We start from the raw sequence: 14,996 nt of genomic DNA, 5'->3' as shown, positions 1-14,996 counted from the left end.
TTCCTTCATACCATGGACTATATTTACTGTTATGCACCAGTCATTCCAGTAAATTCCATGTACAGACTTTACAATTAACCGTACAATTAATTCTGATTGTAAAGAAGTGTACTTAACTATTGTTAAATGCATCCTTTTGAAAAACTTTGCTGCCTCTTGAAATTCAGGGTTATATTTATTATGACTTAAGATCACTTAACAATAGCTCAGAGTGACATTAATGCCAAGAGTCAGTATAGTGAAAAGTGAATATATTGTAACTGAACTTTGTTCAAACGGTAATTAGGACCAACCGTCTCTCTGAACTATTCAAACTTATGAGTTGTTTACATGAAAAGTTCATTTCCTTTTGAGCAACGGGCTGAGTAAATAAACAAATTAGAAGCAAATGGGAAAAATCTGATTTATTTCCAAGCTGGTACACATTATCCCTTTACCTCATATACTAGGACACATCGTCTCTCTAAATACACACTTAATGGGTAGAAACATAAAAATAAAATTCTGATACTGCTTACAACCATGTCGTCTTCAAAAATATATGACTAGTCTAAATAACAACAATAATGATAAAAAAGAGGTATTCAGTATATTTAAGGGCAAACAATGTTCTTTTACAAATATCACGTTTAGTGCATCTGAGGGGGGAAAACTTAAATCTCTTAGTAAGGCATATGTGTGAAGTTTATCACCTTATTATACCTTATTATTATTATAAACATTTACTGATAACAAATTACTTTCTCCTCAGAAAGTAAAAAAAAAACATGGTTACATCAAGAAAATGATCCTTTTGCTTCATATAATTTTTTACTGAACACAAGTAAAACCCTTTTTATTGTAAAGACAAAAATAAAACAAACACCTATTGAAGCCCATTCAATAGGGCAGATATCACAAACCAACAGGCTAACACGTAGCATGTGCAACGTCATTCATCGGCACCTCAGTGCGGCAATACAGACCCAACGGGAGTCCAGTGCTAAAACAAAGGTCCCTTCCATTTCCCACATGCGGTTTTAATGTACAGACAATAATCTATTGATTCGCCTTTTTTAAATCTGTTTTATCTGTTTGGTTTCCTCACATTCGTTGCTGCAATCCCGGCTCTTTTTTTTCTCTTCTCTTCTATTTCTTTTTTTTTTTTTTTTTTTTTTTACAAAAGGGAGTCGCAGTCATGGTATGACATGAAAATGATCAATCCAATCAAAGGAACTGATGAGCGGTCCAAACAGGAAACAAAAATACCACAAGAGGTTCGATTCTGTCCGGCGACCGTCAACAAGCAGCGGCGGGAGGGTCTGGGAGGAAGGGGGGGGGGGGGGGGGGGTGACTTCTCGTATGATGTCACTGAAAATACTTTGCTACAAACCCAAATGACGCGGGTTGGACCGCCTTGATGGGAGGTGCCGGTCGGACCCGCGCCTCCCCTATGGCGAAGGTGCTTTCATCTCCCGCCGCCCCCCCCTCCGGCGGTCCATTGCTCAGGGAGCAAGCAGGGAGGTCGACGCCCCCGTCATGTCTCGGACTCCGGCCTCGCCAGCGGGACGACAAACACGGTGATGTCGTCGCCCGAGCCCAGTCGCTCGTTGGGCAGCCGCCAGCCGCGCTCCTTCAGTACACCCCGTGACCTCATCAGCAGGTCCTGGGCCGCCAGGGTGTACCTGAGGAACGCAGCGAGCCGCGAAAAAAACACATCCAAAGTACAGAATCATAATCAATCACTTCAGTACATGCTCCAGATACAAGGACATGTAATATAATATGAAACTTGTACTACGTGGCCACTAGGACACATGTCCCCATCAAGTGGACACCGCGGGCGCCTACGCAAGCCTGATGTCGAGGATTAAAGGACACGCACCTCATTGGATCCGAGGGGTCACAGCCGGACAAGTAGGACGACACGGCGTCCGCCACTTCCCGGTCCGTCGTCACGTCCCACAATCCGTCCGTGCCCATGACCAAGACGTCGTCCGGGCCGTGCTGGTTTTCTTCCATGTCATACACCTTCACCTGCGACGAAAAGGACACAACATCGGTGAAGGTTCCTGCTGAGAAGTGCTTGAGAAAGAAATGAGAGCATATCAAGAAAAACAACAACAAAAAGTATGTGAGTGCTCACGCGAGTAAATTAAAGGAGACATTTTGAAAATAAAGCAAAGTTACTTTTAGGTGTTTACAGGTCAGGGATTATTATGTGATCATCTCCAAAGTTGCTGGTTCCTCCGTAAGACGTCTCCTGCCACTCACCTCGGGGGCGCACGAGAGGAAGGGCTTGATGTAGATGTTGGAGTTGTACACCTTCAGCTCATGGTCTCCCAGCCCTCGGGTCACTCCGATCGTCGCCATGACGCGTGCCTGTGCGCGCCGACACAGACGCACGCAGTCAAATAAGAAAACCCACTTATGAGGGATCATCAAGCGAAGATCATGGTGAAAGTGTTTAGCCGGTTTCATGAACACAAAGGAATTTAACAAATAACACAGACGGACTAGGAGACCTAAATACTGTTGTAGCTGCAGAGGATTTGGATTATTGAGCGCCACACATTTTGTTTCCGTGTCTCTTACCTTTTTACCCTCTCCGTATATCAGAGGGAATTTCAGATCATCTTCAACAATCGTCTTATAAGCCCTAAAAGGATAAAACAGCTGTGAGATGTAAGTTACCGCAACAGTTTGCAAAATAATTCCATCGTGTTCTCTTCACTGTTTAATCATCACAAGGAATCGAAACCAATTTTTACATAGTTGGCACCACATAGAAAGGAGGCCATCTGCTTGTCTTTGTTGCTTCAATGATAATAAAAATCAATATTTGACGATTCAAACTTGTTCCAAAAGCCGTTTGAACAAGTCGACTCGAGCTCTAATTCTCAGTTTCAGAATAACATTCGGCTGCTGCCCCTGGATTGAATACCCTATAGGACGCCAAGTACAGAGCACAGTGATGAACCGTCAGACGGGTGATTAAACAGGATCTCCGGGTTTACCAGCCGGTCATGGTGTGGTCTCTGTAGAGCATCTTCTTGCCCAGCTCGCTGTGCTGGATCCTACGGGGGAACTCGATGCTGGTGAACTCATTGCCCAGGAGCTCTGGCCTCAGGAAGCCCTGCAGCGACACACCAAATAGGGCGGGTTGTGCAAAACCACAGAATGAAACGCTTCGCCTAACTGCAAACGCCCGTCACAGCTACGCTACTGCACGGGCGAGAGGTGACTTGAGCGGTGTACCGTAAACCCAAACATCTCCCGGTTTTAGCAGCAAACATCATCCACCCACTGTGTGACTCAGAAGTAAAAACCCACAAACGTCAGATCGTTTCAGTCGGACAGGATTTCCTCCCTCGTCTCCAGATGTCGCCCGATGCCTGTTTATCGAATCTTTTCTGTAAGTAAAACCTCGTTTGACCGTGAAGATCAACGGCCAATTACATTGTTAACAGAGAAGAAAGACGTATACCAGATACTGTAGCCGCTGTCTCTCGGACTCCGGTGTGAATTCATTCGTCATGGGAATAACTTCCTTATTTCGGATGATTATGGCCCTGCGAGGTGAAAGAAGTTGGGGCAGGAGTGAGTTTTTTTCTCAAATATGAATAGAACGTTGAAGCCGAAATGAAGCTGCAGTACACAAAGTGAAGCCCAGGGGGCTCAAGAAGCTGACTTCCCACATAAAGCTGCATTCTCTGTTTGCTGGAGAGGGAACACAGAATTGATGCTGTGGGTCTGCAGTAAAGAGCTTTTGTTGTTTTACCTGCTGTCTCCGGCATTGGCCACGTAGAGTTTCCCCATTAAATGAATGGCAGCTAAGGCACAACATCCACCAGAGATGGCATATGATGCTTTTTCCTTTTCAATTAGGTTATCCTGAAATACAAAAAAGAAAAAAAAACTCTCAGGTTAAAGAGCTCCCTTTGGCGAGTTGCCCTAAATGTGTTTTCTATAAATATTTATTTTCAAAACAAAACATAGTTTTGCCTTTTTTCAACATAACATATATATATATATATATTTTTCCAAACGTTTAACCCAGGGGTCTCAAACTCAAATCAGCTGCGGGCCAGATGCAGCCCACTTCAACCGAACGCGGGCCAGACTAGCGTCCGAACGGCATGGTCGACAATAACACAACTTAACACTCACTTTCAAAAGCAGTCATTGAACCCCACCCTGGGGGATCGGTCCGAATGAGACTACAACACTAGTCCTCCTTTAACTCAGCGGGGGAGACCTAAGGTCATGTGACCGTGGAATTCCTTTATAGCCAAACGTGAAGTTACGTGAATCGAAGCTGCGTAGTAATGGACGGAGACGCTCGTCGGTGACGTCAGATGCTTCATGTGTTGTTAGTGTGAGTCGTAAAGGAAAACTTTATTAAACGAGCGATGCTAACGGTTAGTCACATGATCACCTGCGCGAAAGAGGGCAGGAAACTGAATTTCACCCTCCTGCTCTCTGCACCTCGGCCGACACACACGACCCGCCCCCCATGTCAGTCACATGCACGCCACGTTCACTGGACAAGCACACAGTAGGAAACCAGAACATCATAACATGTCCCACACAGCAGCTGACAGTGGGGTTACAGTATAAAACTTGCGGGCCGCACTAACATTACACTTTCATATTAAGGATGGGGCCACAAAATATCGTCCCGAGGGCCGCAATTGGCCCGCGGGCCGCGAGTTTGAGACCCCTGGTTTAACCTAATATTTATTTAGTTTTTTTCAAAAATATTTTGGACATCACCTATTTCAACCTTTCTTTCAAACAATTTTTTCTTTTTCAAAAATATTTTTTCGACCCTAAAAATTTAGAATTATTTTTCAAAACATTTTTCGACCTAACATATTTTGACATTTTTTTACTTATTTACGTATTTACATTTTACATTACATTTTTTTTACTTATTTACGTATTTACATTTTTCGAAATTTTTTTTAACAGAAGGTATTTTGATGCTTTTTCAAAATATTTTTTCTACAAATTTAGAATTATTTCTCAAAACATTTTTCGACCCAACACATTTTGAGGTCATCTCACAATGCTTGTTTGTGAACATCTGCTCACCATCTGGGTGAATGCGGTCTCTATGACTCCCATCACCAGGCTCTGCAGACTGACAACCTTCTCCATGTGAAAGCGCACGGAGGAGTCGGTGACTGCATCGGGGTCCTCTGTCTCCTGCGCGGCCCCCTTCTTGGTGTCCGCCTGGTACGGGCTCCCATTCTTGGCGAGGCAGATGGGCGGTGCACAGTTGGGGTTCTCCAGCAGGTGACAGACTTCTCCCAAGCGGTCTCTGATGAGGCGGTGTAGAAGCTTGGAGGCCATGATGGCGGCTCCAGAACCAGCGTGTCCATCAAACACGCCCCAGAAATGGAGAGGGATTCCTGTGCCATCCTGGAAAATGTATAAAAACGTATTAAATAAATGTAGTAAGAGAAGCAGTAACAAAAAAATAAATAAAAGTAGGCCTATGATAACTTAAAATAATAATTTAAAAACCTCCAATGAGATTACAGCTGATGAGATTACAGCATTTTCTTGCTGTTCAGGTCCCTGCAGCAAATCTAGATTAAAACATCATTTGAAAGATGGCAGTACATCAAAACAGTGTTGCTCCATTTCCTATGATCTATATGGCAACTGGGTGCAAAAACGCTTCTGCTGATCAAGGACGACGCGATGGCCGGCGGAGAGGCGTCGTCCCCGTTTGTCACCTTTTTGTTGTTTTCACACACATTTACAGGCACAGTTGGCCCGACTGACTGACTAACACTTGAACAGGCACAAGGCATCTGCTCACCGCGCTGATCATACACTCAGGTGGGGGAGGGAGGGGGGTCAGCGAGAGATGACGTAATCGCAATACACCGAATGGAGGACGAGTGCGTGTGCGTGCCTGTGCCAGATGCGCTGCACTATCCAGATTTGTGAAAAACACCGACGTCACATTTAGATTATTGTAACTATTTGTTTATTGGACCAGCCGGCCTTCAGCTAAACACTTGAGCAGATGTCCGGGTACTTTGCTCACCCCGTTGTCCTCCAGCATGGACGAGTTGCGGTGTTTGCCGCTCGGCTTCTTCACGAACACCTTCTCACAGGACGCCTGGTCCTCGTTCAGCATGCTCTTCCCCGCATTGATCACCCTGGTGGAGGAAGAGGTGAAGCCTGGAGTCAGATGATTCATAGTGTTTGCTTCCTCTAACCACAAGACAATATAATAGCATCACAAAAATATGTGGGGGGGGGGCTAGGAAAAAAGTGAAACAGGATGCTGCCGTGTCCCGGAGGGAATTTGCAGGAGGGATTAAGTGTTTTTATTGTGAGCTGCGGAGGGTAATGTAAGTGCAGAGTGATGCCCTGGTTCTGCAGCAGCGTTGCCTGGAGGAGCCGGTGCAGACGACCGGTGCACGGTTACACAAATATGACACAAAACATGCAGACATGCATTGGCATGGTGTTCAAAGCTGTGGCGTTAGGCAGACTTGGTAAGGCTGAGGTTTGGGCCCTAATGCTGACTTGTAATTTGGCATTTTCTGTTGTAGCTAAATGTCCGATTCGACAAAACACCTATTGCGCAATTCCACTTATTCAAGTATTGTCGTTGAGATTCCCCTTTGAAACTCCGGCAGAGGTCAGATTCGTCATTTATCACTTTCTGCTGGGATCATCAAGAGAAAGACGACAAAAATAAAAGGGAGCTGAGCAAGAGAGCAGCAAGAGGGAAGGACAAAAAACTGCACAGTCGTTTAGTGGAGGAGATAAATCCAAAGTTAAAATATCATCAGAATAAGACCTTTGACCTCTGGCTCTCCAACTAGTTCAGCTGATTACAATCTCTGGAGGAAATGTCCCGACACAAAGCTCTAATATCAGATTTGCAGCAGAAATGAGGCACAAAAAGGCAACCGCTGCCCAAATCTGGATTATGAAAATCTCTTCCACCGTGTAATCAGTTGAAAGCGGTAGATGGGAACCGCGGCGTCCTGAACTCGCTCCCCGCATTCGGACCAATGACTGGGAAGAATTTCATGTTCGCCCGATCGTAACTTAATAAAGTAGAATGTGTTAAAAATACCCAGCATGACGATACCTTTAAACACTGTGGCATCTCTTAATGTTAGTCCTCTCGTGGGTTGATTTCCTCATTCTTTCATGTTAAATAATATTTTTGATATATCCTGATTCAACCACGAATCACTTGTTTTGAGAAGAGGCAACGTCGTGCATGGAAGGGAATGCCTTCTTTCTGGATTTCTGCGCCGCGTTGAAGATTCACGTCTCCCGCAGTGAAGAATCAGCAAATCATTTTCTGTCACATGCGCCCCGCGAGGAGGCGGACGCAGGATGTGAAGCCTTCCGATAAAGTGACGTAACTCTTTGCGCGTTTCGGTCATATGTTTTCACAACTTGTGACTGAAAGCCGTTTTCCGTCGTGTTCGCTGACTGAACAGTACATCGTGTCGGGGAAGTTCGAAGGAGGAAGTTGAGTGTTCCGGTGAATTCTGTGAACCTTTTAACGTCATAAATGTGATGAAAATGTGTGTGCTGTTATTAGACCACTTGTCTCTGAAAAAAACAACATACCTATGTTGTAACATGTAGAGTTTTGGGCTAAAAAATATTGCATTTATCATCATTTACCTGATCTCTGGCGACCTTTTGCAACTCAGGAGAGACCGACGAGAGGTTTTTAAAGTTCTATCGGCTGATTTGTTTATTCACTTTATTCAGGATTACAGAGAGAGAGAATATTGTGCTCGACTCAGTTATTATGTTTTCATTAGATTGACCCGTAAACCTTCGGCCAAGCCAACATTTCACACAAAATACAGAGTTTTTGTTATTGGATCAACCGCTGGAGGCCGACATCATGCTCGGCTGCAAGGCTCCTATTTAATATCATGGCATTTGGAATAAATATATTAGTAGTTCATAATGTTGAATAAAATGTCATATCAAGTAGAAAGATCAGCTTGTTGTGCGTTGATAAAATACTAATTTTTCATAATAATGAAAACATTGTCACAACGGCCGTGAGTCATTTCAACATGAAATGACACTTTTTTCTTTTCTTTTCATATCTGCTTATTCACATCGGGGTGACGGGGAGCTTTGAATGATATTCCCCCCGGACTTCTGCGCTCGCCTCACGTGTGTTTATTATTAAGAGATCACGCCGTAGACAATAACTAAATATACGTGGGGTCACACAGCAGACGACACATACAGTAAGCGTTCCCATTTGTATCTCAGCTCGAGGAAAGGGAGAATGTCAACGGAAGCATTTCCACAATGAGTCCTTGCATCTCTGTCATGATCTCAGTGCAGGAAGCTCGCCTCCATTTCAAAGTGTTTTGAGAAGCCATTCGACAAAAGCCGTTAGAGCGGCTCGCCGTTAAGTGAAACGATGTACAGCAGCATCACGGCGCCAATTACACTGTATTGAGTGTATTGAGCATCCTGAACCGAACAAATGAAATTAGACCCTATATGCGTGTGTGTGTGTGTGTGTGTGTGTGTGCTCCTCATTACCAGCGATGACACCAACTAAGTGCTGTCAAAGTGGAGGGGAAGTCGGAGGGAGGTCTGAATGGGAGGCAGCAGTGCGGCCTTCCGACGGGACGGATTCTCCACCTCAAACGGTTCAGCCTTCGCTGTTCCTCGAGGGGAAGGGAGCAGACGCTCCGCTACATGAATCCTGCTCCGCCGAGGTCTTCATGTCGCACCCCGTCGATCGACTGCGACGCGGCGTTTTCAATCGGCCCCCATCTCGGACCCCAAGAGTTCATTTAACGCCTTCTGATGGATCCGAGTGGTCTCGTCGTCAGCTGTGTGAGCGAATGACTCACTTCTGCAATCAGATATGTTTCCATTCATTTTCTCAGGTTTCGTGTTGGCGCCGTCTGCGCCACACGCTGTTAATTCGACATTGACAGCTGATGCATTACACCGGGTCGTAAACAGCCCTGGTGGTAATGCCTGCTGATCACGGCGCCAGCGACCTCCATCTAAGTCATCTCCTGCAGAACGCAGATGACGGTGCACCCCCCCCCCCCCCCCCCCCACCCTCTCCCCCCTCCCCACGCCACCACCTCTCTCTCTGTGCATCGGCAGCGTCCTCGTTTGACCTCCCTCCTTCAGTCTTCTGAGGCACTTGTCGTGACCAATCGCCGTCTCCCTGAGAGTCTCTGCATGAGTCAGGCCTTTTTAGGGCTCCACACTGGGTGCAGCAGGACGGGACGGGGACCATTCAGTCCTTCTTACCATGGAATGTCTTGAAGTATAGTGGCCTAATAAACACACAGAGAGACTCAAAGGCTCATGCCGACAACCTCAAAGGAATTGATGTCCTTGTCAAAGAGGCTATGTGGTTTTTGTAGGTTTCAGGATGGTCATGCACGTATAGGAAACACACAGGCGACCTGGTTGGTAACAGCAGTAGGTACATTTCCTGCTTTCACTTTTGCATGAATTCCAGCATGGGGACGCTTTCACATTGACTCGAGGTGGCGCCTGTGGACGGGTATGTTTAAACACAAATATGGAGCGTTTTTGCCTCATTCCACCCCCCCCCCCAAAAAAATACATCCCTCCCAGCTGGACCAGCACAGCCTGCAGAAGGCCGCGTTGGCCATCAGCTGGCTGCTGCAGTGCAGGCCCGCCACTCAACAGGAGACTCACGAAAACACAATATTTGGTTATGATAATACCAAAATAAATTTAAAAAAAAATTAGGGGGGAGGGGGGGGGGGTTCGTTCACTCACTCCGCGTATCCCGTCCGCCACGGAAGCCTGCTGTCTCTCTTCACCGTGAGCACCGGCCGTGACGCGTGCTCCGTGGAGTACTGCAGGAGCTCCGGGGTGAGGTCCAAGAAGTCCGGGCGGCCGTAGGGGAAGCGCGGCGGCAGGCTGTCCGCTGCGCACGCCTGGCCGCCGGCCGGGTGCTGGTTGTGCTGGTGCTGGTGGTGGTGGTGGTGCGGCACCATCCCTCCCACCAGAGTGGACATCGCGTTCTTTACTTTGCTGATCATCATCGGGAGCCGACTGCGGAAAGAGGTTCCGGGACACGGGGGGACAGGAGGGGTAGGAGGGAGGGAGGGAGGGAGGGAGGGGGGGGTCGATCGCGATGTTACGTTAGAGAGTAAAACCCCCAAAACGACACGAAGCCAGCGACGAGGATCATTTCAGGAAGCGGGTTTCTCTCTCTCTCTCTCTCTCTCTCTCTGTCTCTGTCTCTCTCTCTCCTCGGTCCTCGGGCCCACGTGACGGCGCTCGCCAGGCGGACTCGTAAAGCTCCCCGCTGGCTGCGCGCGGGCTGTAATCCGGCAGATTGCTCATCGCGCGAGGCGGAGGGCTTCATACAGATGCGCAACCTCCAAAAACAGCGCCGGACAGCTGAGAGAAAATATTCACACGCAAGATATTGAACGTGAAAGTCAGCAGATTTTGGACGCTAACCGCGTAGCCTGATTATGAACATTGGTCGATGTCGACAGAGCAGCTGATTGTTAAGTGATGTGCGTGGAAGTGACCGAGGTTCATGAGTGTGACTTTCTAATAATACATCACCAACTCGTGTATAATAGTAACACGTTAGCAGGACCCCAGTTCATTTACAGTTACAGTTATTACCACATAACATAACACAAACATATCATTTGGAGTTACTTGGATATCTGTATTTCATTACACTTTAATTCACTATATTTAAACTCACTGGCAACTTAATTAGGTGCATTTTTATGTAATCCAACACAACCAATTCATATGTATGAATGGTGCCCTCTAAAGGAAGTACTGCACATTTTCCTGCAGATATAAAATAACAGTCCTTTCAAACGTGTTTTTTGTTTGAGTATTTTAGTGTCACATGATCACTTTTATGCTGATAAGTGATTCATTTGGTTCATATTGATTGTTTTTGAAATAGGAATCACTGTCAACAGGTACACTAAACGACCATTGGTGCCTATTCTCATTCCAGCTGTCAACACTGCTCTTTTAATTGTGACATTCTCGTCTTTTTTACCGTTTAACAAATGGAATCAGAGATAGTTTACTGAATACAAATTGTGTATTATGAAAAACACAAAGGGCTGCATTTAATTTGCATTGGTATTTAATTCAAATTCATTTGCTCATCTATTTTAATTCTATTTTTCGGAAATTAGCAAAAGCAGAACCACATCACGTTACAGGAAACACTCCATTGGATGCGTTTGCTCATAGTGTGCGACACATCGTCTACATTTACTATTCTTAGAGAAAACACTAAGCTACTTGGACTTTACTTGGGTAGCAAAGCTACTTTACTTCTAATCTACTTGACAATAGTAGTTACGTGTTAATGCAGATTAGATTCTACCAACAACACTTAGGATGGATTTATGCACTATAATCCTTTTGGAAGGATGACACCACCCTAAAGTACGCAAACCACTTAACCAACACCAACAGTAAAATGCTGCTTATCGCTAAAATACAGTATGAGTCCCAGAGGCCATATTCTGCATGAATTTTTGATGTGGTTTGCTCTCTTGGAGTCATGGAGTATTTCCCCAGTGTGCAACTTTTCCGCACAAAATCCTATTTAGAGCAGTTAAAATATGATGCATTGTAAATGAAATGATCAACAGTCATTCAGTAAGCAGGCATTTACACAATGTAATAGCTCTCCATAGTTAGACTTGTGCTTCACCAGCATGACACGAGTGAACTGTGCGTTCACTGTTATGTTTAAGGACAGATGTTTGCAGCTGTGCGTGTTCTCCAGAAGATGGAGCTAAAGTATTGCAGGATGAGAAGCAGTTATTAAGCTAATGTGCTTAACCGATTACACTCTTGTCTATCTTGCTTGTTAAAACAGAAGGAATGCAATTATATGGCTGGAATGTTATGACATTTATTTCACATTAATCACCACTTTAGAAAAATGTAATAAACGCTGTTTTATTGATATCAACGATACAGGCTGCCAAGTGCAGAAAGGAAATTAAATTGTTGCATTTTTCATTAACGGATGGATGTAAAATTGTTTTTATTTCCCCTCTCAAAGATAAAATAAACTCTCAACGTGCAGCCGCAGTGGATGAAGATGTAATCTCTCTCCTGATAAATGAACTTCTGCTTCTCTATCAGAGGCTGCCGCGGCCGAATCCGAGGGAAACAGCAAATTAGTTTCTACCACACGATGGCCGGATCTCTGTCAGGAGGTCAGCGAGTCATGCAATAAGTAGATAATCAGGAAAGAAAAACACGACGAGAGAATAAGAACAAACCTGGAGTTCATATTTCAGGACAGCATTCGGCTTTACATGGCAGAAATACTCATTTAAAAAGGTTCTCATCATGACTCAAAGTAAAGAAACATACAATGTGGTCTTTTTATATTACACTGTATCGCTGAAATCAGTTATATCTAACAAATGCAGCACCGAACTCTTTGTCTATGTAAATATATAATGCCTATATGGCTATTTATCTCGTTACACCTGTTCTCCGGTTCCCCCTCAAGTGAAACATGTTAGCTCTGTCGCTAATTTTGTGGTAGATTGCGCTGTTTGCGCTGTTAGCGCTGTTAGCACGGCGTGCTACCAGCTGCCGGGCCGCTTTGTCAACAACACATTGGCTGCTGAAATGCTCACATGTACTACTTTTCAGATTAAGTCTTGCCATAAAACTGCACACGATGAGCAAATACAGAACAACCTATTGTCACATATTAAACCGACGGTTTCCATCCTTTTCAGATTGTGGAGAAGGAGGAGCTGTGACTTTCCAAAAAAAACGACCATCGCACCATGACAGGCTGTGTGCAGGTGAGAAAGTAACCGGCAGCTGAACTTCTATCTGCAGCTTTCCCTCTTCGATCTGTACACATCTACTGTGTTTCTGTCTCTTTTTCAGGGTAAAACTTGGTGGTGAAGCACCAGCACGCAGATGAGCGGCCTACAGGGAACCTCCTTGCATGTTCTGCAAGCTGTCGTCCAACGCTGTTAAAAATAAACAGTTTGCATCTGAGCTGTGAGTGTGTGACTTGCTCCTCCTTTCTTCAGATTAGTTACAGTCGACCATTTTACTTGATTTACCTTCACATGTGATGGGAAATACGGTCGGTAAAAATGTTGGTATTACTAGTCCCATCTCACGTTAATGGCCGAACCCCTCAGTTGTGTTAAATTGTAGACAACCTTCTTCACGTTTCTGCACCGTAACGTTGGCTGTTGTTCTTTGTTAATTAAAGCCGTCTGCGCTCTTACTGATCGGACCTCATTGGGTTCATACATCCTGACTTTGAAAGGGAATTATTTCTTTCTCTGTGGCTACAGCCCCCCCCCCCCCCCCCCCCTCACCAACTAGTATCTGAGCGAGACGGTGAAGTTGGAAACTCCATTATGCGCGGGCCCCTGATGAAAACCCATTAGCGGCCCTGTGATCGGGATTGAGGTCGGGTGGGATGGGAAAGGCCCGGCAGTGCAGCCGTACACGGAGCCATAAAGCCCGACGTAGCAGCCTCTCATCGAGCATCTGCAGCTGAGGAAGAATAACTGTCTCGGTGTCTGGCGACCTGTTGAATTAAAGGGGGCATTAACTGCTGCTTCCTCTGCATTATTGATGGCCAGCTCCATTCCCGAGGCCATCGCGCCGCCTATTTTTCCTCTTGCAATTTTCTGGTAGACAACCCGCTGTCTTCAAGCACACTTCCGCCAGCGAAGGCGGGTGTGAGTTCAGGCGGAGGGCTCCCACCGTTATTTTAAGCCCAACCCCCGCCACAGTCAATTTGTGTATGTGTGTGTGTGTGTGTTGTGTGCAAAGAGAAAGCTATCCCAGGTTGACGAGCATGGGACGATGAGCGTTACGCAGACGTTTGGGTATCTTAAGCGTAATTTGGGGCCCTATAAGGAGCCAACCTGACCTCAAGAAATACAAGGGAGATTGAATTAATGTAAAATAGATGAAAAAGAATGTATGAATGTATAGCTGATGAAGCAAAACCTTATGTTGCACATTTATACTAAATCAAGTTTAAATTTAAACATTCATTGTTACATTATAAACAATACTATAGTAATAATAATTAAAAAAAAAATGCATGATGGATCAATAATGAATTACAAACAGCGTTTGTTTCATTTGTCTTCCATATTGCTGCTACTCAAAATGTGCAAATGCACCCAGCAGCAACTATTCAAAACCAAAGTGCGATAATCCAAATCGCACGACGCCTCAACCTCAGCGCCGCGTGACCTCAAGGAGACAACACCACAGACTTTTTTTCTCTTCCATTTTGACACCAATGAGCTCACTAACCGGGCTTACCTCACGACTCACCTCAGCCGTCACGTACATCTGTAGTTTGAGCTCTCTCACAAGAAGCTTTATCTGCTCTCACCCAGCTTGAGACACCTCACCTCACGGCTGACCTCATCCTGTCATATGATTTAATGAGCAGAGCTGTGTCACAAACCACAGTGTCAGGGGTTTGACGCCTTCGGTCCATACAATGCACCGAAGATTAATGAGGTTGTCTCCTCTCTGCGTGTGCGTCCGTCTGTGTCTGTGTGTAAGTGCGAAGGAGGGAGGAGGAAGAAAGACAGTTGAGGACTTCGGGATTTTACGATAAATTCGTTAATAGAATAAAATGAACAGTTTTTCTACCCGGTTATGAAGTGACTAATATAGCTCAGCCTGGTCAATGATGATAGCCCAACAGTTTTTCATAATCAGTCGCCGGGGATTTGTGCCGTTCGATTGTGCTCGTGTGTGCACGTGTGTTTGCAGAGATGAGGCCCGTGAGGTAGATGGCTTCGGCTTCATGGCGATAACATTCTCTCAGGGTGTCCGAAATCAATCAAATGCAAACCCAAACGCTCGCCTCGCATCTCCGCCGGCCATCTCAAAGGTCGGTATCGATTCTTCCACCCAGTCGTGCCTTATGGACGGCCAGACGAAAGAGACACAGAGAGGTGAAATGGAGAGAT

The 14,996-nt window shown here is 45.4% G+C and overlaps 1 protein-coding gene and 1 long non-coding RNA gene across 3 annotated transcripts; one reads left to right on the top strand and one right to left on the bottom strand.

Moving 5' to 3' along the window:
• Positions 1-389: 389 nt before the first annotated feature.
• Positions 390-10,367, bottom strand: ppm1j (protein phosphatase, Mg2+/Mn2+ dependent, 1J). 2 transcript variants are annotated; one of them, XM_040204897.2, is made up of 10 exons: positions 9,781-10,367; positions 6,044-6,158; positions 5,077-5,406; positions 3,761-3,873; positions 3,467-3,551; positions 2,997-3,115; positions 2,575-2,638; positions 2,254-2,361; positions 1,865-2,016; positions 390-1,664 (listed from the first exon to the last, which is right to left on the bottom strand). In XM_040204897.2, the coding sequence occupies exons 1-10, from the start codon at positions 10,047-10,049 to the stop codon at positions 1,517-1,519; spliced, it is 1,503 nt and encodes a 500-aa protein (XP_040060831.1). In that variant the 5' UTR covers positions 10,050-10,367; the 3' UTR covers positions 390-1,516. The 2 variants fall into 2 exon arrangements, with proteins under 2 accessions (XP_040060831.1, XP_040060832.1); XM_040204898.2 differs by lacking the exon at positions 9,781-10,367 and adding an exon at positions 7,106-7,303.
• Positions 10,368-12,096: 1,729 nt separating this feature from the next.
• LOC120835723 (uncharacterized) lies at positions 12,097-13,035 on the top strand. Its single transcript, XR_005714613.2, has 3 exons — positions 12,097-12,227; positions 12,765-12,833; positions 12,922-13,035. It is a non-coding gene; the product is annotated as an uncharacterized LOC120835723 (long non-coding RNA).
• Positions 13,036-14,996: the final 1,961 nt, after the last annotated feature.

This window comes from Gasterosteus aculeatus, chromosome 17 (assembly GCF_964276395.1).
Source record: "Gasterosteus aculeatus chromosome 17, fGasAcu3.hap1.1, whole genome shotgun sequence".
NCBI classification, from domain to species: Eukaryota; Metazoa; Chordata; class Actinopteri; order Perciformes; family Gasterosteidae; genus Gasterosteus; species Gasterosteus aculeatus.
The sequence above is the reverse complement of the archived record's forward strand: the minus strand, read 5'-3'. Positions and strand labels throughout refer to the sequence as shown.